Source organism: Schistocerca gregaria, chromosome 1 (assembly GCF_023897955.1).
Source record: "Schistocerca gregaria isolate iqSchGreg1 chromosome 1, iqSchGreg1.2, whole genome shotgun sequence".
Lineage (NCBI taxonomy): Eukaryota > Metazoa > Arthropoda > Insecta > Orthoptera > Acrididae > Schistocerca > Schistocerca gregaria.
In genome coordinates, this window is record NC_064920.1 from 179,634,548 (window position 1) to 179,657,953 (window position 23,406).

Here is a 23,406-nt window from a genome sequence, read left to right on the forward strand (position 1 = left end):
TACTGTCGCTGACATTAAGTTACAAGTATCAACACGGATAAATGACGGAAGGAACTTCGTAAAAGAACAACATATTACCGTGCCCAGTTTCAACAATACAATAACGACGGATGTAATAAAGCTGGGAGATAAAGATTGCAATTCAGCGGAAGTCTATGACCTAAGTGACGGGACTAGTTCCATAAGAAGCACGGGGTACACAAACGGTAACAGTATGCACGTAACTCAAATACCTTTTCGCACCAGCAAGGAAAACTCTGAACTCAACTTTAAAGGAGTTAGTGACGATACTCCAGTGGATGAGACTGTAGAAATTTGTTTTTATTGTGAAGTGTTTCGTGAGCTGAACATCCTGGTTGACAGTCAGGTCCTTGTGGGTAGAAGGGATGCAGATAGTAAGTACACAATTCTGGAAGCCTACAGGCGTAGAAAACACGAAGAACTCGTCGTTTCGGAGCTGGGGTACTGGGAGAGGTCAACTGCCGTCGTCTGGAAAGCTGTCCGTGAAGTAGCGGTAAGGAGGCTCAACCTGAAGCGCACAAAGGTGGTGGCATCCATAGTGGTAAGTTTCAACATAATTACAAAGTAGATATCTTTTAAGTCTGATTCGTTACTAAAAAGCTACATAGTTCCACGCGTTAGGTGCAGTTGACACTACCATTTTTGAGAATTCATTTGTTTCAACAACGACTCTCTGACAGTTGGTAATGTCATAGGTTCCTGAGTGCAGCGTAGACTTCAATTACGTTCCCTGACTTATGACTTTGAACATTATCCATCTATTCCGTGCAATAAAGCATCATGGACGCCTTCACCCTGTTGAATGACTTCTGCTTCAGCTTCTGCCCCGTGCATCAGTGAGAAAAACAAATGGGTCGAGGCGGGAAAAGGGGGGTGGGGGGCACACAGTCAGCTTACTCATCTCGGAGCATTGCTTTTATTTCTTTGATTCCGTCGGACTATGTGAACCACAGCTCCTTAGTTGCGGAAAGAATCAGCACGTAGTTTACGGAATGGTGATTAGAAAAATTATAAACGAAGAGTTAAAGAATTAATAAAACACGAAAAAACTGGGACTATACAAATAAATAACTCATTATAAGTAATACTCCTAACAGCTCCTGTGCAGCTCTACCCAGTAGGTTCAGTTAACATTACTAGTATGGGAAACCCATTCCTTGCACTGGTGCCTCTCAGGCAGTTAGTGTTGTCATAAATCTCTGAGTACAACGTAGAATTCAATTCTCTCGCCCAGACTCGCACCGGGAGGACAAAATTCAACACAGCCGTAATTTTTCCCGAGGGCATGCAGCTTTAAAGCAAAACGACGATAATGGAATGAAGTCGAATTAATTCGGGTGTTGCTGAGGGAATTAGATTAGGGAATGAGACACTTAAAGTAGTAAAGGAGTTTTGCCACTTGGGGAGCAAAATAACTGATGATGGTCGAAGTAGAGAGGATATAAAATGTAGACTGGCAATGGCAAGGAAAGCGTTTCTGAAGAAGAGAAATTTGTTAACATCGAGTATATAGTTAAGTGTCAGGAAGTCGTTTCTGAAAGTATTTGTATGGAGTGTGGCCATATATGGATGTAAAACATGGACGATTAATAGTTTGGACAAGAAGAGAATAGAAGCTTTCGAAATATGGTGCTACAAAAGAATAGTCAATTAGATGGGTAGATCGCATAACTAATGAGGAGGTACTGAACAGAATTGGAGAGAAGAGGAATTTGTGACACAACTTGACTAGAAGAGGGGATCGGTTGGTAGGACATGTTCTGAGGCATCAAGGGATCACAGATTTAGCATTTGAGGGCAGCGTGAAGGGTAAAAATGGTAGAGGGAGACCAAGAGATGAATACACTAAGCAGATTCAGAAGGATGTAGGTTGCAGTAAGTACGGCGAGATGAAGATGCTTGCACAGGATAGAGTAGCATGGAGAGCTGCATCAAACCAGTCTCAGGACTGAAGGCCACAACAACAACAACAACAACATGTGTTTATCTCACTTTATTCCATTCCAGAGTAAGCCTGTTGAAAATGAAACCTGCTGAATAATGCACACCTTTCCTTACAGTGCTTTACGTACACGTTTCTGCACAATGTACAGTGCTATGCAACCGTATACTGTTTTTACGTCTAGTGCTCACTGAATGAATACTGCTGTTTATTCTGAATGAGTCACTGTTGTCAATAACGTATGCCTTGACTGAGCACGTGCACAGGGACGGCAGAGTTAGAATTTCGAAACATCTGAACAACGGCCTACACGAAGTCAGCAAACTGACGAATAGTGTGACCGCGCGCTTCTGGGCTGACAACATTCTTGGTGGGTTCACAGAGTTCCGCAAACCGTAACACCATACGAGTAACAGAGTGAAAGTAACCAAAGTAAATATAAAGTCTTCGAGTTTCGGTGTCAGAAACAGTGGAGATCATTCTTACACTCTGAATACCATCTTCATACAGATAAGGCTTACCGTCCAGTGACCTTCAGTGCGGATGAACTCACATTGCCCGAACTCTTACGGGAATCGGTAACTAGACTGCCACGAGTAATTAGTGAGCAGGGGCACTACAAATGTAGTGTGTGGACAGTAAGTTGGGTCTCACTGGGAGCGTGCCAGAGATAAGTCCCTGCAGTCGCGCTATTGTCTGTGTCCTCAGTGGCTCAGACGCATAGAGCGTCTGCCGCGTAAGCAGGAGATCCCGGGTTTGAGTCCCGGTCGGGCCACACATTTTCAACTGTCCACTTTGATATTTATCAACGCCTGTAAGCAGCTAAATGTCTGGATTTTGTTGTAATTTCAAAAAAAATCATTGACACTGGAGGATAACCATCTTCTTCCTACTCTGCAGCTGCGAAGTGAAGGAGTTTTGAGTTTTTTCTCCTAATCCCACAATTCTACGACTTAAACAGGAGTGCAAAATATATGATCAGGTCAATATCCGCAACTGAGGAACATATATATAAAGAGATCCGCTTCAGGTGCCAATAATTTTCGTAATTTATTCCACGGCCCATTTTGGAGATTAAAGCCTCTTCTTCATGTGGCACCAAATACGAACAAGAGGGGCTACTAACGTACAGGTAACATGTGGCTGATGTATTAGAATGAAAGCTATAGTTGCGGGAAGTGGTGTACCCGCATTAATTATCGGAACATAAATGTGTGGCGGTCGGGCCAGTGAGACATGGGGAAGCACACCCAAGTGAAATGAACACATGGGGCTCGAACAAAACCGCTAACTTCTCGACAGAAATGAACTCAGTAATACTGTAAACATAAGTAACTGAACTGACGAGAAAGATCAGCACTCGCAGCGACAGCCTTGACGGCACGACACGAAAGAAACTAGTGCAAATTTGGAAATTCGTGGTAAGGTACTATGGGACCAAACAGCTGAGGTCATCGGTCCCTAGGCCTACACACTACTTAACCTAAGTTTAAACTAACTTACGCTTAGGACAACACACACTCATCCATACCCAAGGATGGACTCGAACCTCCGACGGAGGGAGGGGGGGGGGGGGGGGGAGCCGCGCGAACCGTGACAAGGCGGCTAGACCGCTCGGCTACCCCGCGTGACAGTAACAAGTGCAGACGGCCCAGAAGCCAGATGACAGCGGCGGCGGAAACGACTGGCGTAGGAGCCTATGAGGAGGGGAAGCAAAGTAAATAGCCGCAGAGGGCAGGAAACGGGGGTTCACTGGTCAGTCTGCTTACGTACGTGTGGTTCACAAGATCGATACAAAACAGAACTATAAATATAAGAATAATGTAGTAACATACACATGTAGGGAATCGGCAAAAATACCTAAAAGCGCCCCTGACGGAGTCCATCAGAATAAAGAGATGTGTTGTCTTGGGGCCTTCGTCCCGCGTCACGCAGGGTCGGACGTGTTGCTATTGATTTGTACCCCAGGTCTGCGTCTAGTGTAAGCCATAGAATAGTGCGAACGTCTGTAAATGTCTGTGAGTCGTGTAACGGAGGCGGAACGTGGGGACCAGCCCGGTATTCACCTAGTGGGATGTGGTAAATAGCCTAAACACCACATCCAGATTGGCCAGCATACCGGCTCTCGTCGGTAATCCGCCAGGCGGATTAGATCCGGGACCGGCGTGCCTACTCCGAGTCCAGGAAGCAACGCATTAGCCCTCTCGGCGACCCTGGCGGGTCCATCAGATTAAAGAGAAATAAGTTACAAACACAACAAAAAGAGTGAGTACCGATGATATATAAAAATGTATCTAGAAGTTGAATATTAGGGCAACAAGAGATGTAACCACATTCAGACTTGTCTTACAGAGACAGAAAACATCTTAGTATAAAAGGCTTAGTTAGGCTTAAAATGATAAACACAAAGGTATAACAATATACACTTATAAGCTAGCCCTTTTCATCCTCACAATACCAGACGTAATAAAAATAAGCGAGGAGTAAAAGGGGCTAAAAACTAGGACTAGGGATAACGAGTAAATAATCTTATGGTTGGGCCACAGTAGGATTAACGCAACGATAGAGTCGATGACATGAAATAACGTAAACTCACTTAGATACAGGGGAACGTCATCTCTAAGACACTAAATGTACTAATACATAGACATGAGTGTTCAGGGAAGTGCGTAAAAGTCAACGCCCAATGTGTTACCTCTGTCTTATGCGACTGCGGCGGTGCTGTCTGCTACACCCCCTCTGGATCAGTCGTCACCGGTGTCGGCGCCTCTCGACGATGCGATGCTCTTTCCGTCTGCCTCTCCTACACCCCTGCCGGAGGCAATACAAATGAACGACGAATGTCAGCAGGCACACGTTGCCACATGTCGGACGATAGCCGCCCACCACCCTACACGGAACAGGAAGCAACGGCCGGCGAGGAAACAAAAGAGACATAGCTGTACCCCTTCTGATGACTGCGTCCATCGGAAGTCTGCACAGAATGACGACCCTGCTACGGATGGTGTGCTGTCCTCGGACGCCCTTACACCGCGACGTCGATCCCTGCCTTCATCTCCAGTCACCGACCACCTCCGGACATCGACCTTCTCCAGCCTGCGACTGATGCGGTTACGTCTCTTTCTGTATCTGACGCTACCTGTGGGCGCGCCTCCGATGGCCACTGAACCAGCCTTGTGACACGTCTGTTCCTGGGTGGACGATGTTGACGCTGAGGATGGACATTCTGGAGGTGTACAGAACGATGGACCCCCCCTTCGTGGGGTCGGCTCCCTCCCAGTGATGTGTCCTTCCTTGGGACCTAACAGGGTGATCCCTGCGTTTTCACTGTGTTTGAATCGCCTGTCCTCCTGGCGATGGCATCTTTCCAGACACCGCTTAGTCACGGTAAATGCCAAAACCATTCTCTTACGTCACGTCCTCACTTTACTCCATGACATGCTGTGTGTTGGGGACGTTGACGTAGCTCGCCTTCAGGAGGTGCATGTTGCAACTTTCTGTGCTCCTGATGGTTTTACAGTACATGTCTCTCATGCTTCCGCTACTGGTAGTGAGGTGACGATCCGCTTACGTGACGATATCCTCCTGATGCAGTTGACTAGAGGTATGGTTCTCATTTTTAGTGGCGTCGGGATCATTAATGTCTATGTACCGTCTGGTTCACGTCACTGCCTAGAAGTTCCTTATTCTCACAGACAGTAATGCCTCTCTTCCTGGGTCGGCAGGATGCTTTGACCATGGGAGGCGATTTCAACGGCACCCAGGCACCCAAAGACAAACTACCACGACACTCTCCGTGCGCGGTGCTAACTACAATTCTCCAGCACCTCAGCCTAGTAGATTCTCTGGAGCAGGTTCATTGCGACCATCCGGGGCTTACCAACTACAAGAGCCATTCTTCCAGCCGACTCGATCGTGTTTACATTTCCCGCAATATTGTCAGTAGGATGCAGGCTGCTGCGTTCTCTGACCATGACGCATATATCTGCGCCATCAATCTCTGCCGCCAAAGGGTGTAGCACGGCCGTCGACCATGGGGCTGGGACACGGTCCACCTTACTTCACCCAACTGCCGGCAGCTCATCGAGACCACGTGAGCAACTTGTCGTCGACGCCGTGATGCCAGTCAGTCTGCCCTGTCGCAGTGGGTCCTCTTTGCACAGCTTGCTCTCCGCAGTGTGTTGATTGGCTACGGAAAGGAGGTTGCGGCGTCGAGGCAACTGACTCAGGAATTCTATTTCACCTTTCTCCGAGAATGTTCTACGATGCAGTATTCGCCAGAGAGCCAGGCGATGGCGAATCGTGCCAAGGCACAGCCCGCGTCCATCTCTTGCCGCCACCTTGAACTATAGTCAGGTCGCGCACACACGATGGGTTAGTGCAAGAGCATCCATCTATGTATCATGTCATAGCGGAGCGACCCTACCGTCGGAGGAATGATGATGGGCAACGTTTTGATACCCAACGGGATATTGGTTCCGCCCTCCATGCATATTATGTTACGCTGTACTGTAAACAACGTCATCGCTCTGCTAACATTAAGGCAGTCTCCAGACTCTCATTTGGCTCGGTTCCCGTGGATACCATGATGGATCTGATTGCTGACGTCACGCAGGACGAAGTCCATGCCACTATCCAGGAGGGTTCTACAAACAAGTCGCCCTCATTTGGCTCGGTTCCCGTGGATACGACGATGGATCTGATTGCTTATGTCACGCAGGACGAAGTCCATGCCACTATCCAGGAGGGTTCTACAAACAAGTCGCCCTCATTTGGCTCGGTTCCCGTGGATACGACGATGGATCTGATTGCTTATGTCACGCAGGACGAAGTCCATGCCACTATCCAGGAGGGTTCTACAAACAAGTCGCCCTCATTTGGCTCGGTTCCCGTGGATACGACGATGGATCTGATTGCTGACGTCACGCAGGACGAAGTCCATGCCACTATCCAGGAGGGTTCTACAAACAAGTAGCCCTCATTTCGCTCGGTTCCCGTGGATACGACGATGGATCTGATTGCTGACGTCACGCAGGACGAAGTCCATGCCACTATCCAGGAGGGTTCTACAAACAAGTCGCCCTCATTTGGCTCGGTTCCCATGGATACGACGCTGGATCTGATTGCTAACGCCAGGCGCAAAAGTCTGGAACCGAGCGACCGCTACAGTCGCAGGTTCCAATCCTGCCTCGGGCATGGATGTGTGTGATGTCCTTATGTTAGTTAGGTTTAAGTAGTTCTTAGTTCTAGGCGACTGCTGACTTCAGATCTTAAGTCGCATAGTGCTCAGAGCTATTTTGATTGCTAACGTCACGGAGGACGATGTCCATGTCGCTATCCAGGAGGGTTCTACAAACAGGTTGCCTGGCCCTGACGGCTTCCCACTGGAGTTTTATGGAACATTTCGTCCCCCTCTGGCACCAGTGTGGACGGAAATTTGTCAGAACCTTATGTCACCTTTCGTGCCTTTGCCGCCATCTGGACATAATCGCTCTTGCTCATACTCGTCGTATGCCAGGACTTTTCGCAGCTCGTGACTTCACGCGTTCGCTCGAGTTGATCACTACTTCTAGGAAAGGGCGCTCCGCAATACGGGCTACCCTGATACTGCCGTCGACGTCGTAATCCGTCTCCTCCGTGGAGCTACGTTTCGCGTAATCCACAATGGCCGTCTCACTCCTCCCACCTCGATCCGTCGATCAGTGCGTCAAGGCTGTCCGCACCCTGCACTGTTGTATGCATTCGCCATGGAACCGTTGCTGTGCAGCCTCCGTCAACGCCTCTCTGGTATGCCTCTCGCTCTCGGTGACCATGTATTCAGGTGCACTGCTTCTGCAGGCGATCTCGTCACCGTTCTCCAAAGCAGTGCTGACGGCAGGGAGTCCCTGGCATGGGTTACCACCTACGGCGAAGCTTCTAGTAGCTGTCATAGGGTCAGAAAATAGAAAAAAATCGTTCAAATCGCTCTGAGCACTATGGAACTGAGGTCATCAGTCCCCTAGAACTTACAACTACTTAAACCTAACTAACCTAAGGACATCACACAATCCATGCCCGAGGCAAGATTCCAACCTGCGACCGTAGCGGTCGCGCTGTTCCAGAGTGTAGCGCCTAGAACCGCTCGGCCACCCCGGCCGGCCCGAAAATAGAACGCCACGGCTATGGGTGGAGGCTTCCTATGAGCAGTGCTGCTGCTTTCCGTGTAGCTGATACTCTCCGATCCTTAAGACTCGATTTCACAAGTGATCTGCGGCGGACAATTGCCCTCATCTGTGACGTCTACTTACCCAACTACGAGTTGGGCTCTTAGATCACCGTGTACAAACTCTCGATCTTCGGCAACGCATAAAATACATACATCTATATTTGGCGTCACGTATCCCCAACGTGGCACAGACACTTCCTATTCCGCCATCCATTGCCCACTGCTCTTGGCATTGGGTTCGTTTGCTTGCCATGGCCTGCTTTTCAAGATAAGGAACGAGGCCCTCACCCTTCCCCGGTGCAGGGGCAGTTTAGACCTGTGTCATGTGCCTGACAGAGCGGTGCCCCGTTTATTGGCTCCCACATGACTTCGTGACGCCGTAGTCCTACGTTCTTTACCAGCCTATTGCTGGAGACCCTTGCACCACACTCTCTCTCTCAACACCTATCCAGCTTTCGGAAGTCTCGCTGCCCTTCTTTTACTTCCGCCAGTTCTTCCTTGAACTGAGCTACTCCCTTATTGTAATACTGCCGGCGCAATTGACATCCACGAAGGCGATCTATGGTTTCCTTCAGCAGCGCATTTCACCGAATGTGGTTTAGAGGAAGCTTCCCAACGTCGACTGGAGTGGCGTTTGGCAATCGGTGTGCGCTCCTTATCTTGATTCTGAAGTCCAGTCTGCATGGTACCTTACTGTCAATGGGAAGCAAGTACGCCGGTCTCGCCTTCACAGGATTCACCTCGCAGGCACCCTGTTGTATGTCTACTGTGATGTTACGGAGTGAACATCGGCGAGAGGTGTCTGGTTCTTGGTCCGACAGATGTTGCCCTAATTACCCGTACTACTCCTCATCAGATACCTACTTAACTACTCCTGTTTCCGGACGTGGGATACTTCCCGCAACCAAAGACTGTGAGGTTTGTTGATGGCGGGAAATGTATACTTGACTTGTGGCAGTTCCTTAATGAACGCCATTGTGCAGTTATCCGCAATCCAAAATACAGACAATTTTTCTCCAGTTTCCTTTGATGTCTTCCTTAACCCACCTCAGACCTGAGGTGTTCCGGTCATGAAGAGTTGATCTCTGCCTCTTCCACACTTAGAACTGATATATTCACTGGTCACCGCAATGTTCTTCTCGGAAGAACTCTACATTGATAGTCTCCATTAGTCTGACCTCTTACTGCGCCTTCCTCCTCCCGTGACGCCTGTTTCCTGATATTCTCGGTGGTATTAACGACAAAAATGATAAATAAATAAAAATATAAGAGAAAGAAAATTAGAATAAATAAATAAACGATGTTCATTGTACCTCTGCTCCACGTTCCCTACGCTTTCCTTGGTTCCTGGAGGATGGGAGCGGGGCATGGTGGCCAAGCCTTGGGTTGCGATCCTTGCCCACTTTGCTCCCATCCCTCCCTTTGGACGCCGGCAAGGTTCTAAAAAAAAGGGGGGGGGGGTAGCCACTTTGGTTGGTAATTAAATCATCCGCGGCCCCAGATTCGAAACACTGATTAATAATCAGCAGGCAGTGTGATACTGGGAACAGTTCAGTGATAGGGTTGTTCTTATCAGAATCGACAGCAAACCAACACCGACAACGGTAGATCAGGTACACATGCTGACGTCGCAAGCTGAACACATAGAGAAAGTATAGGAGGATATTGGAATGGTAACACAGTACATAAAGGAAGATGAAAATCTAATAGTCATGGGGGTCTGGAATGCAGTTGTAGCGAGAGGAGTAGAAGAAAAGGTTACAGAAGAACATAGACTTGGGACAAGGAATGAGAGAGGAGAGTAATTGAGTTCTATAATAAATTTCATCCTGTAATACCTAATTCTCTGTTCAAGAACCTCAAGAGGCGGAAATATACTTGGAGAAGGCCCGCTGATATTGGAAGATTTCAGTTAGGTTACATCATGGTCAGACAGGTATTCCCAAATCATATACTGGATTATAGAACATTTGCAGGCGCAGATATAGTTTCAGATCATAATTTGGTAGTGAAGAAGAGTAGGATGAAGTTTAAGAGATTATTCAGCAAGAATCAATACGCAAGGAAGTGGGATACGGATGTACTAGGGAATGACGAGATACACTGGAAGTTCTCTAAGGCTGTAGATACTGCAATAACGAATAGCCCTGTACGCAGTTCAGTTGAAGAGGAATGGACATCTCTAAAAGGGCAATCGCAGACGTTGGAAAGAAAAACATAGGTACAAACAAGGTAGCTGCGAAGAAGCCATGGTAACAGGAGAAATACTTCAGTTGATCGATGAAAGAAGAAAGTACAAGAATGTTCATGGAAATTCATCAATACAGAAATACAAGTCGCTGAAGAATGAAATAAATGGGAGGTGCAGGGATGTTAACACGAAATGGCTGCATGAAAAATGTGAAGAAATCCAAAAAGAAATGACTGTCGGAAGGACTGACTCAGCATATAGAAAATCAACACAGCCTTCAGTGAAATTAAAAGCAAGGGTGGTAGCATTAAGAGTGCAACGGTAATTCCACTGTTAAATGCAGAGGAGAGAGCAGATGGATGGAAAGAGTACACTGAAGGCCTCTGTGAGGGAAAGATTTGTCTGATGTGACAGAAGAAGAAACAGGAGTGCATTTAGAAGATATAGGGGATCCAGTACTAGAATCAGATTTTGAAAGAGCTTTGCACGGCTTAATATCAAATGAGGCAGAAGTGGTGGATAAAATTTCATCAGAATTTCTAAAATAATTTGGGGAAGTGGCAACAAAACGACTATTCACGTTGGTGTGTAGAATGTATGAGTCTGCCGACACACATCTGACTTTCAGAAAAATATCATCCACACAATTCCGAAGACTGCAAGAGCCGATAAGTGCGAGAACTATCGCACAATCAGCTTAACAGCTCATCCCTTCAGGGGACTCACCGCTTTCTGGCGGGTTCGTGCTTGGCTACCACCGGGCCCCAGCCATTACAGCATCTTTTCCCTTCCATGCTGCATATCTGTCCTCTTGCTATTATTTTCCTCGTCCCTTAGCGAACATGTCTGGGCTGTTTTTGGAAACGTATTCTGCATTTTAGGTATATCAGAATTCCCTCCACTGATTTTCGTTGCTTTTTTCTTTCTACATTCACCTTCTCCTATCCTTCCTCTGCTTTGGCGTTTAAGGTTTCTCTTTCTCTTCTTCCTTCCTGTGTGCTCCTGAAGGCCGGCCCACGCGTAATTTCCAGCGCCAGGTCGACAGGTGGGAGTCTCACGTTCCCCTTTGTACAGATCAGGCACAGATTGCCGATTGGTCCCTCTGTCGGGTGTTCGGGAGGTGTGACCTGTGGTGTGTACGATCATTCAAGGTGGGTGCACCCCTCTCTGAAGGGGCCCCAGTAGGAACGAGCGCGCCATCGGAGACGCTGCCAATCATGGGGGATTTTCTCACAATGAGCCAATCATCTTCACAGTCAACGGCTACGAAACGTAAAAGGAATGAGGCTAACGGTTCAAAGATCTTCCCAGCTGCACCACGGTTCCTCTTGGTTTCACGTATTTACCTTCCGTGCCACACACCGTCAGGTGGCTTGCGGAGTATGGATGTAGATGTAGATGTAGATGTAGAAGGGGCAGCCGGCGCATCGCCGACTTCAGACGAGTCGACTGCTATAATTAGTTGGGGCATTCACACTGATGAGGGGCTAGAAGCGCTATTCTGCCATACGATTCCATGTTGTGCCCGAGCGGCAAAGTTCTACTTCCTGACAGTTCTTGCAACCCAAGACTCGTGGTGAACTCCAAGAAGCGACTGTCAACCGTCAGTATCTAGGGGCCGTCGGCCATCTTACCGTGCCGTTACTATACCTATTCTGTTAGGGGTTCATAATATACTTATTTATGTAAGTTACCAATTACTAATAAGATAGGTACATAGGCGGTTCGAGGCACTAGGCTACAATGTCAGTATAGGGCCTTCAGCAGTAAAATTTACTGACCACCTAATTGGCCCCAACATCTAGTTTAAAAATGATTATGACGCAGCAGTCCTTACCTATGTCTCCTGCAACTGTCGATCTACACCGCACGAACAACTGCTCCCTTGCCTATCTAATTTAGGCTTCCTAATAACGTTGCGTCTGTCACAGTTGAGCAACTGCTGCAATTTTTTATTAGTTTTGTTAAGGACTGAAAATCCTTAAATCAACATCACACATGAAATCTTCTTCATTTGGATTGATTAATAGTTTCGGCTAACAATAAAGCCACCGTCAGATCACGAAACGTTCTTGACTAAATTTGGTACCATTACTATGTCTCATATCGTTACAATCTTTCTTAAAATGACAACATCCATACACAACACAATTAAAAACAGCTTTTCATCGTACGTGAACCATGTAATTGAAACATGGACATAAAACAATGGCGTTATGTCGTTACAAAAAATGGTTCAAATGACTCTGAGCACTATGGGACTTAACATCTTAGGTCATCAGTCCCCTAGAACTTAGAACTACTTAAACCTAACTAATCTAAGGACATCACACACATCCATGCCCGAGGCAGGATTCGAACCTGCGACCGTAGCAGTCCCACGGTTTCGGACTGCAGCGCCTAGAACCGCACGGCCACCGTGCCAGCTATGTCGTTACAACTCAGTAACTGACACAATCAGAATTTACATAATTTCGTAACAACTCAATAACTGACAAAATCAGAATTTACATCATTTCGTAATTTACATCTCTGTTACGAAATTATGTAAATACTGATTGTGTCATTTACTGAATAATAACGACATAATGCCACTGTTATATGACCGTCGTTCAATTATACTGGCTACGGACGATGAAAAACTGTTTTTAATTATGTCGTGTATATCTGTTGCCACTTTAAGAAATATTTTAGCGATGTGTGAAGCCATAGTGGCACCAACACTAGTCAAGAATGTTTTAAGATCTGAAGATGCTTAGATTGGTAGCCGAAAATAGTAATCAATCCAAATAAAGAAGATTCCGTGTGTGATCTTGATTTCATGGGTTTTCAGTCCGTAACACAAATTTTAAAAAGCAAACACTCAGTGAACTGGACCAGCTACTTCTTCTCACCAACAAGCCGCTCACTGGCTTTTTCGACCAAAGAAATATGCTTGACGGTAATGAGGAACAAACCCAGTCCGTCGTGTAACGTTTAGTCATGCTTTCATGGTATTCACAGGTTTATCAATTCATAGTCCAAAAGCAACATTCCCTCGAGTTTTTGTTGCTTTTACAGGTCACCAACCCAGAGACGCTAGATCACCTTAATGACCTTCACAACAGGCATATCGATACAGTCACTAAGCTCAACTACCTTCTCCTCTTGCACGCAACTGACGTTTTGAATGCTAGGTGAGTACTTACGCACGAACTTTTTATCGTGGAAAACGAACGTATGTTCATATGTTATTATAACCTTCAACTTTTGGTTTGCATTTAACACACAACAAAATTCTTCTACTTGATCAAATTAAATATATTTTGAGGCTTTTTTCCATCAGAGGAAGTTAAATTCATATATCCATACATATTATAAAAGTGTGTGTGTGTGTGTGTACGTGTGTGTGTGTGTGTGTGTGTGTGTGTGTGTGTGTTTATGTTCCATACCGCCTCAATCCCAAGCACATGTTAAAAGTAAAAGTGGCTACTATTTTGTTAATAGCTTTGCGTTAATGCTGGTTAACAAAGAATGACATCAAAAATTTTTTTGAAACCACAGCGAAATTTTTATGGATCGTATCATATATGATACCACAGGACGTAATCAGGATAACTATACATACAACTCCGCGTCTTCATGTTGCTTTACTACAAAAAAATAAACATATTCATACACACATTCCTCATATTTGTTGTAGATTTCAAGATTGGTCAAAATACGCCCTTGGTATCAAAACTTTCAACAACTGTAAGTAAACAGATAAAAATACTTAAACAAAATTACTGTAGCAAAATTTTTCAAAGCATTTTTGTTTTTCCTGGTATTATCACATGGATCTGTATTAAATAAACATTACTTGTGCAAATTTAATTGTAGTTTTTGTGGTATATGTAAAGCAATTCCCGTCAGAATACTTCATTCTCCTCACACCGTACGACGATAAGGCCTCTGCAGCCTTCTGCGTGGTATTTTGTCCTGTTGTTCTCAAAATGGCAGTGAAGCCTGGCAATCAGACTAAAAAGAAAATAGCCTCACTTCCGCTCAGGTAAAAATTTAGCATTGAGTCCTGAGGTATCATATATGATACCCAAGAGTTTAATGCTTATAAATCCACCATAACATTAATTCACAGTTATCTAGTAACTGAGAAATGTCCGTACAGCTTTAATAAATTATTAAAGCATATGAAAACATTTGTTATTGGAAAAAGACATGTCTTTACCTTTATTTCGCCGAGACAAGCTGTGCAGTTGCAGAACCCGAATTTTGCAGAAAGTGTTGCTACGTGCTACTTCGTGGTGCTCGACGCAAGGATTTACAAGTGGGCTGCGGCACGCGCGGTGAGTATAGTACATGATACCACAGGCCAGAAGAGGTTCAGCTGCATATGCACCAGAGAAAAAAATTAAAATCTGTAGGTATATATGAATCCTGGGGACTGTAGAGGATAAACCACTGAACCGATTTCAACCAAACTTGGTGCACACACATCGTTCTATCAGGTAAAAATTGGAGAGGGGGGGGGGGGGCGGGAGGGTAATAACTACCTACCTGTCGCAGTTCAGGAGATATGACGTCATAAACACTACGATGCATGAAAACTGCCGTATCATGCATGAAGTTTAAACACACGTATGCGTTACTACTGAGAAACTCCCACAGTCGATTCAGTATAAGGCAATCCCTGACAGCTGGCAGCGCTTTTGATAGGGTTGGACTATGAAGCGCAATGTGCTGTAGGCGAAAACAGTAGTCAGTTACAGAGCTATGAAGAGGCAGTTCTTTAGAGATGTATACAAAATCATACTGTAGACACATCTGCTTGCAACATTGTTGTTGAGGATCATGTTTCTTAATTTGAATGCTGGCCTAAATCTCCCACAACCTAGAGTCCCAACATTCGAATTGCATTCCCCATCTTTCATAAACTTGCCTCTTTCTGCCTTACCTCTATACACAAGTCCCACCTTTTGACACCACCAAATATTTCACAGGCTTTCCTCCGTCTTCCATCCACTGATATAATTCCTAAGATCTGTCCATCCTATCAACTGAGCCTCATATCACCTGTTCCATCGCAAACAAAGACTCCATTGCATCCCGTTCCAGCCTACTTGAAATCGAACCGACTAATTCCTGCATCTCAGTTATCATCCCACATCCATTTTGATGTAACATTTTTTGGCATACTTCCCTCTTCCTCTTCAGTTTCTAGGAGGACCCACCATCACCGTCCTCGCAGAGCAGATCAAATACATCATTATCACATGTCATTTATATCACCATTGCTTCATTCTACTAATTATTTTTTACTACTTTTACTCTTGTAAATCAAGGCCAAAGAACAGCAACTTGGCTGCTCACAGCTCGCCCCCTGTACCATTAAAGCATTGTGTGACGTATGTTTCGTTATGTATTCTGTCACGTTGTGTAACATGGTGGCTCTATGGTGTAGAAGCACAAAAGATAAAATTCATTCTTATGTACATTTTCGTGTTAGACATATTTGCCTGTTCCTAAAAGAAGCAACTAGCGCTTATCACTCCACTATTATTAGAACATGGACCCCATGTCTTACCTCACTGTTCCCCTCATGATCTAATTTACATCCTGCCAAAAGTCTTAGAAGTCTCGTCCCTGCCAGTGTGCCACAACTGTTTGATTGTTAAAAACCTATACTTCCGATCCATATAGTAGTAGAGGTACTAGCATAGTAGATGACTATTCAAAAACAAGGAACAGCTGGCCGAGGTGGCCGATCGGTTCTAGGCGCTTCACAGCTACGGTCGCATGTTCGAATCCTGCCTCGGGCATGTATGTGTGTGATGTCCTTAGGTTAGTTAGATTTAAGTAGTTCTCAGTTCTAGGGAACTGATGACCTTAGATGTTAAGTCCCATAGTGCTCAGAGCCATTTGAGCCATTTGAAAAACGAGGAACAGATTTCAAACATTTGTTCCTTCGTAACTACAAAAGACAGAAACACAAACGAGAATTTCTCGAATCACGTTCGACGTTACCTAAATGACACCGTCACAGGACATTGTATTAGAAGAACTTCATCCCCGTTACCTTCCCAGGTCTCCAGACCTCATTTTTATCTGTAAGGTTACGTAAAAGACAACGTTTTTATTCCCCCTATGCCTGGTATTGTTGAAAATCTGCGACATCGCACTTTTGAAGCTTTGAATTCGATAACGAGAGATCAGCTGTTTCGTGTGTGGCAGGAAATGAGCCACAGTTTTGATATTTGTCGTGTAATATAAGGTTCTCACACTGAATGCATATAAATTTGAACTTTTCTCCTTCCAGGGACGTTGGAATTGTCTTTCTATATCTTGTAGTTTGGAAGCAATAAATGTTTGAAGTTGTTCCTCCTTTTTGAATAGCCCTGTGTTACAGAATTTAAGCACTGTTCCTTTCCTAGTTTTGTTCACTAGCTTCCTTTTAATCGTATCGAACATTTATACGTACCTTCGTAGTTTCTTTTCAGGATCATTTTCATAAGCGTAAGAGATCATCTGAAAAGTGTTTCCTATCGGAGCACAAAAAAGGCGAATATGCTCCTGCTTATTAAACAAGTATGAAGTGGAAAGTGGGACACCAGCTGCTTCATTCTATCTTGCTCAGCAGTTTTAAAAATTTTTCCAAAAATGCTGGCATGCGAACCTTTTCGCGTTCTTTTTAACATGCAACTCACCTCTCACTGCCACAAGCCCCCCTAACTGTAACTCGCTCACGACCACTGGTCCATCGCTGTAAGTCGTTCGTATCCGTCCACTTCACTTGCCCATCCTCACTCACTAATTGAGTCCAACTCATTGTCATCACCTCTTTGTGTCCCTCCTGCTGTCACCAGCAACTGTCTCACAGCCACCGTCTTCTCATTCGTTCTGTCATACTAATTCTGTCTTCTCTCACTGTCACTGTCTGTCCCTCCACCGCTGAACTCGTCGTGCCTGTCTGTTTGTCTGTTTGACACGCTACTCCTCAGAACGAATAGAGGAATTCTCGTGGAGTTTCCACAGGATACGTGAGCATAGCTTGGGGCAACATATAGGCTTTATTTCATCAAAATCGGAACACGGAAAAGAAGATATCGAGATTTAAAGTTTTATCTAAAATAGTCTGCTCAGCTTAGTAATTCGGATATTTATCACAGTGATACGATCGCCACGTCGTAGTATACCGAAGAACAAATAGATGACGCTTGTCATTTTTTTTAACTCAGTGACCGATGTATTGAACATAACTGAAATATTACATATCTACTCTGAAAAAACTATTTTGTCTTTGGGTTTTGAACTTTTTTATATTTTTGAAAATGATTTTATTGTTGATAAGTACTACTTAATACGATTCAGCGCAATGAATGCAATACACAATCCTCTACATATTTGATCCATATTTCCATGCAAATATTACTGAATGCGAAAGAAACTCTCTATATTACTTTTCATGACTAATACGCTGATTACTAGTTACAGCAAAGTTACACTACTGGCCATTAAAACTGCTACACCACGAAGATGTCCTACAGATGCGAAATTTAACGGACAGGAAGAAGATGCTGTGATGTGCAAATAATTAGCTTTTCACAGCATCCACACAAGGTTGGCACCGGTGGCGACACCTACAACGTGCTAACATGAGGAAAGTTTCCAATCGATTTCTCATACACAAACAGCAGATGACCGGCGTCGCCTGGTCAAACGTTGTTGCGATGCCTCGTGTAAGGAGGAGAAATACGTACCATCACGCTTCCGACTTTGATAAAGGTCGACTTGTAGCCTATCGCGATTGCAGTTTATCGTATCGCGACATTGCTGCTCGCCTTGGTCGAGATCCAATGACTGTTAGCAGAATATGGAATCGGTGGGTTCAGGAGGGTAACACGGAACGCCGTGCTGGATCCCAACGACAACGTATCACTAGCAGTCGAGATGACAGGCATCTTATTCGCATGGCTGCAACGGATCGTGCAGCCACGTCTCGATCCCTGAGTCAACACATGGGGACGTTTGCAAGAGAACAACCATCTGAACCAATAGTTAGAACACGTTTGCAGTAGCATGGGCTATCAGCTCGGAGACCACGGCTGCGGTTACCCTTGACGCTGCATCACAGACAGGAGCGCCTGCGATGGTGTACTCAACGACGAACCTGGGTGCACGAATGGCAAAACGTCATTTTTTCGGATAAATCCATTGGAATCGTGTGTTCGTCATCGCCATACTGGCGTATCACCCGGCGTGATGGTATGGGGTGCCATTCCACGTCTCGGTCACCTCTTATTCACATTGACGGCACTTTGAGCAGTGGACGTCACCTTTCAGATGTGTTACGATCCGTGGCTCTAACCTTCATTCGATCCCTGCGAAACCCTACGTTTCAGCAGGATAATGCGCGACCTCATATTGCAGGCCCTGTATGGGCCTTTCTGGATACAGAAAATGTTTGATTGGTGCCCTGGCCAGCACATTCTCCAGATCTCTCACCAACTGAAAACGTCTGGTCAGTGGTGGCCGAGCAACTGGCTCGTCACAATATGCCAGTCACTACTCTTGATGAAATGTGGTATCGTGTTGCAGCTGCATGGGCAGCTGTACCTGTACACGCCATCCAAGCTCTGTTTGACTCAATGCCCAGGCGTATCAAGGCCGTTATTACAGCCAGAGGTGGTTGTTCTGGGTACTGATTTCTCAGGATCTATACACCCAAATTGCGTGAAAATGTAATAACATGTCTGTTCTAGTATAATATATTTGTCCAATGAAGACCCGTTTATCATCTGCATTTCTTCTTGGTGTAGCTATTTTAATGACCAGTAGTGTATATTGCCATCTTCACAACATGGGACACGTGAATTATAAAGCTCCTACGTGCGGCACACTCCATCCAGCCATTGAAAACATAGAGGCAAACTAACATAAAAGACATTCCCGTGCAACACTAAGTACACTAAAATTTGTTGCACAATTTATACATTGTAAAATGTGTAGTTAGTTCAATAGCATGAAGCATAAATGCTCGCTACTGTGCACATGCCTCTGCAAGGATCGCTCGGCTACGATGCTGCACACGTCGCTACATCGTGGATTGGGGCAGGAGGTTGGGGAGGGGGGAGGGGGTGGGCGGGAGGAATACATCACGAGCTACGCCTATCTGAACTGGCAAACACGTAAGCGCAGCTGACGTTATTGAATGCACAATAGCTTACTCACCACAACTAATCACAACAAAACTACTGTAAGTGGCCACTATAGGTTAGGTAAGTAGGTTTTGTGTCAGGAGCCTTTCTCTCAGATGGCTCTTTGCCAGTTGTCCACCGGTAGTTGCAGTGGAGGATGATTCAGAATTAGTTATCTATTTCCATAAAACTCGTAGTTGGCACCGTCTGTCAATTGCCGAAGAGGTATCACGCCGTAAGCGGCCTCAAGCCTGCTGACAACAGCTGACACAGCACGCTTCGTTCCAGACGGCTGCTGCATTGGCGGTTCGCCGCTTGCGGTGGCCGCGGCACCAGCTGTATCGCGATGCCGCGGCAGTGAGTGGCGGCTGCGCGTGTATTGAACTTAGAACACGCCAACTTGGGAGGTGCTCTGCCCCCTCTTGTAAGTAGGCTGTTTAGGTTTTTATGGTGGTAACGCCACATTTCACATGTAAAACAGTTTATTGAAAGATAATCTGCTTTTTAACTTAGTCTTTGCCATCAAATCTTTCACTTCACGTTACTAGTACGCTTTGTCACACTTAGAAATTGTTAACATGCAACTATGTTTTGAAGTCAACTATACAGGCAAGAACCTAGGAAACTTATTTAGACAGTAATTACGAATGCATTGTTATAGGCAGCAGACGACACAGTATTATTGTGTGAACAGTGTTCCTTGTTCGTTACATACGGAAACTTATTTAGACAGTAATTACGAATGCATTGTTATAGGCAGCAGACGACACAGTATTATTGTGTGAACAGTGTTCCTTGTTCGTTACATACTTAGAACATATACTGCTAATGAAATTTTACTGCAACATTTTGGTTTACTTGAAAATACATTCTCGATTTAAAGTACTTTCTGAGAGATACCAGATGACACATTCGTTAGTTTCTTTGACAGCTACACGATTATATCACGACGCTACTAATGAGTGACACAATTTATATTATTACTTTTGCGCTGTATCTGTTTTATATCTACACAGTTTTTCTGAATTCTTCTGGAAAGTAAAAAATGTTTTAGTAGTAACTTTTATGATATAGTTTCAATGAGACAGCCTTTTCCGTAGCACAACAATATGTTACAGTATAGTACTCTCTTGATCACAGTAGTGTATGTAATATCTACGATATCTACATGCATAGCATTTCAATTTTGTTTATTACGAGGTAAGTACATTGACTTCCACAGAACTTTGCTTAAGGATGACGATAATTACGACACTTGGCACATTTTTACCGTTAAGTAGTGACAGACATTATCTTACAACAAGACGCACATGTATTTGAATGATTAGTTTTGTACTTTAAACATTTATTTTTAAATATTTTTGAATTACAAAGATACAAAGAAGGTTTTCGGTGATACAATTCATTCCATTGCTGTAATATTTAACACCTGATGGTATAATTATCTTTATCCTCAGGGGGTACACTCCTACTTCGTGTACTAAGCGTGTGGCAAGCGCTAGGAGCTAATACAGTATTTGCTTACACAACTTTACACATCGATACCATATTCCTCTACCACAGAATTACACAGCTATCTGATCGATGTATGTGGCTCCCCACATGGGATGAGATGGCAGAGTTTTGAGAGCGGACGATCTGGACGTGTGTCCATTAGAAAAACGAAATTTGTACGACTGGATGTCATGAAGTGATATAAAGGGTGTTTCAAAAATGACCGGTGTATTTGAAACGGCAATAAAAACTAAACTAGCAGCGATAAAAATACACCGTTTGTTGCAATATGCTTGGGACAACAGTACATTTTCAGGCAGACAAACTTTCGAAATTACAGTAGTTACAATTGTCAACAACAGATGGCGCTGCGGTCTGGGAAACTCTATAGTACGGTCTCTTCGCGAGATATACGTAGGAGGGAGCAATATACTGCTTGACTCTTGGGTGAAGGTATGTTCTCGAAACTTTAACAAAAGCCCGTACCGAGCTACTGAGCGTCTCTCCTGCAGAGTCTTCCACTGGAGTTTATCTATCATCTCCGTAACGCTTTCGCGATTACTAAATGATCCTGTAACGAAGCGCGCTGCTCTCCGTTGGATCTTCTCTGTCTCTTCTATCAACCCTATCTGGTGCGGATCCCACACTGCTTAGCAGTATTCAATCAGTGGGCGAACATGGGTACTGTAACCTACTTCCTTTGTTTTCGGATTGCATTTCCTAACCCACAGTAAGTATCTAAGATTATTACTTTTCGCTCCTTCTCAGTGAACTCAGTACTGCACTGTAGGCTACGCTTTAACGTACAAGCTGTGACAAATTTTCTTTCAGAAAACACTTTTTTAGTCTTTGAGGAAGAGACGTGTTCTTCACTGAGTTGCCTTGGAATTTTCAGATTTATTTAATCCAAGAGGGATTTTTTTGGAGGTCTTTCTTTTGGTGAGCTGTTTTGGGGGCGACACGATTTTTTGCCGATGTATTTCTTTATTACTATGTTGATATGACGAGAGTAGTGAAGAAAAACTAGCCCCTACTATATATGAACATGTGGGATGGGCATCAGATACTCGTAATGCATGAACTCTGGTTAAGGGGCTATCGGCAAATGGGGAAGCATTTTTATCAAAAATGGTTCAAATGGCTCTGAGCACTATGGGACTCAACTGCTGTGGTCATTAGTTCCCTAGAACTTAGAACTACTTAAACCTAACTAACCTAAGGACATCACACACATCCATGCCCGAGGCAGGATTCGAACCTGCGACCGTAGCAGTCGCACTGTTACAGACTGCGCGCCTAGAACCGCGAGACCACCGCGGCCGGCAAACATTTTTATCCTCAGTTTCAGACAGAAAGTCTTCTGTACATGAAGATTCACTCTCTGAAGAAACTTCATACTCTGGATCACAGTGCGAGTCATGGACAGGTGGTGATAAACTATCACTGTCTTCATTACATCTTTCTACAAAAGAAGAAAGATTTTGTTTCGGAGATGTCCCACAATTAGCAATGAGTGGGCTACACTTTCTCAAAATGAGCCTCGTTTCACCCGAAGCGTGCATTTCACTACAATAGGATAATAAATTTCGAGTCACAGCAATTTCATTACTGCCTTCAGCTTGTTCTCCTGTAGGTTCACAAGTTCCCTCAGAAATTGTACACTCCTGGAAATGGAAAAAAGAACACATTGACACCGGTGTGTCAGACCCACCATACTTGCTCCGGACACTGCGAGAGGGCTGTACAAGCAATGATCACACGCACGGCACAGTGGACACACCAGGAACCGCGGTGTTGGCCGTCGAATGGCGCTAGCTGCGCAGCATTTGTGCACCGCCGCAGTTAGTGTCAGCCAGTTTGCCGTTTCATACGGAGCTCCATCGCAGTCTTTAACACTGGTAGCATGCCGCGACAGATTGGACGTGAACCGTATGTGCAGTTGACGGACTTTGAGCGAGGGCGTATAGTGGGCACGCGGGAGGCCGGCTGGACGTACCGCCGAATTGCTCAACACGTGGGGCGTGAGGTCTCCACAGTACATCGATGTTGTCGCCAGTGGTCGGCGGAAGGTGCACGTGCCCGTCGACCTGGGACCGGACCGCAGCGACGCACTGATGCACGCCAAGACCCTAGGATCCTACGCAGTGCCGTGGGGGACCGCACCGCCACTTCCCAGCAAATTAGGGACACTGTTGCTCCTGGGGTATCGGCGAGGACCATTCGCAACAGTCTCCATGAAGCTAGGCTACGGTCCCGCACACCGTTAGGCCGTCTTCCGCTCACGCCCCAACATCGTGCAGCCCGCCTCCAGTGGTGTCGCGACAGGCGTGAATGGAGGGACGAATGGAGACGTGTCGTCTTCAGCGATGAGAGTCGCTTC

General features: G+C 45.2%; 1 protein-coding gene across 1 annotated transcript in view; it reads left to right on the forward strand.

The window, feature by feature from the left end:
• The first annotated feature begins 214 nt into the window (after positions 1-214).
• LOC126336338 (probable glutamate receptor) overlaps positions 215-23,406 on the forward strand; it is a 77,050-nt gene continuing 53,858 nt past the window's right edge. The window contains exons 1-2 of the mRNA XM_049999943.1: positions 215-562; positions 13,420-13,535. Of these exons, the coding sequence (XP_049855900.1) occupies positions 215-562; positions 13,420-13,535 (464 nt within the window). The remainder of the gene's footprint in view (positions 563-13,419; positions 13,536-23,406) is intronic.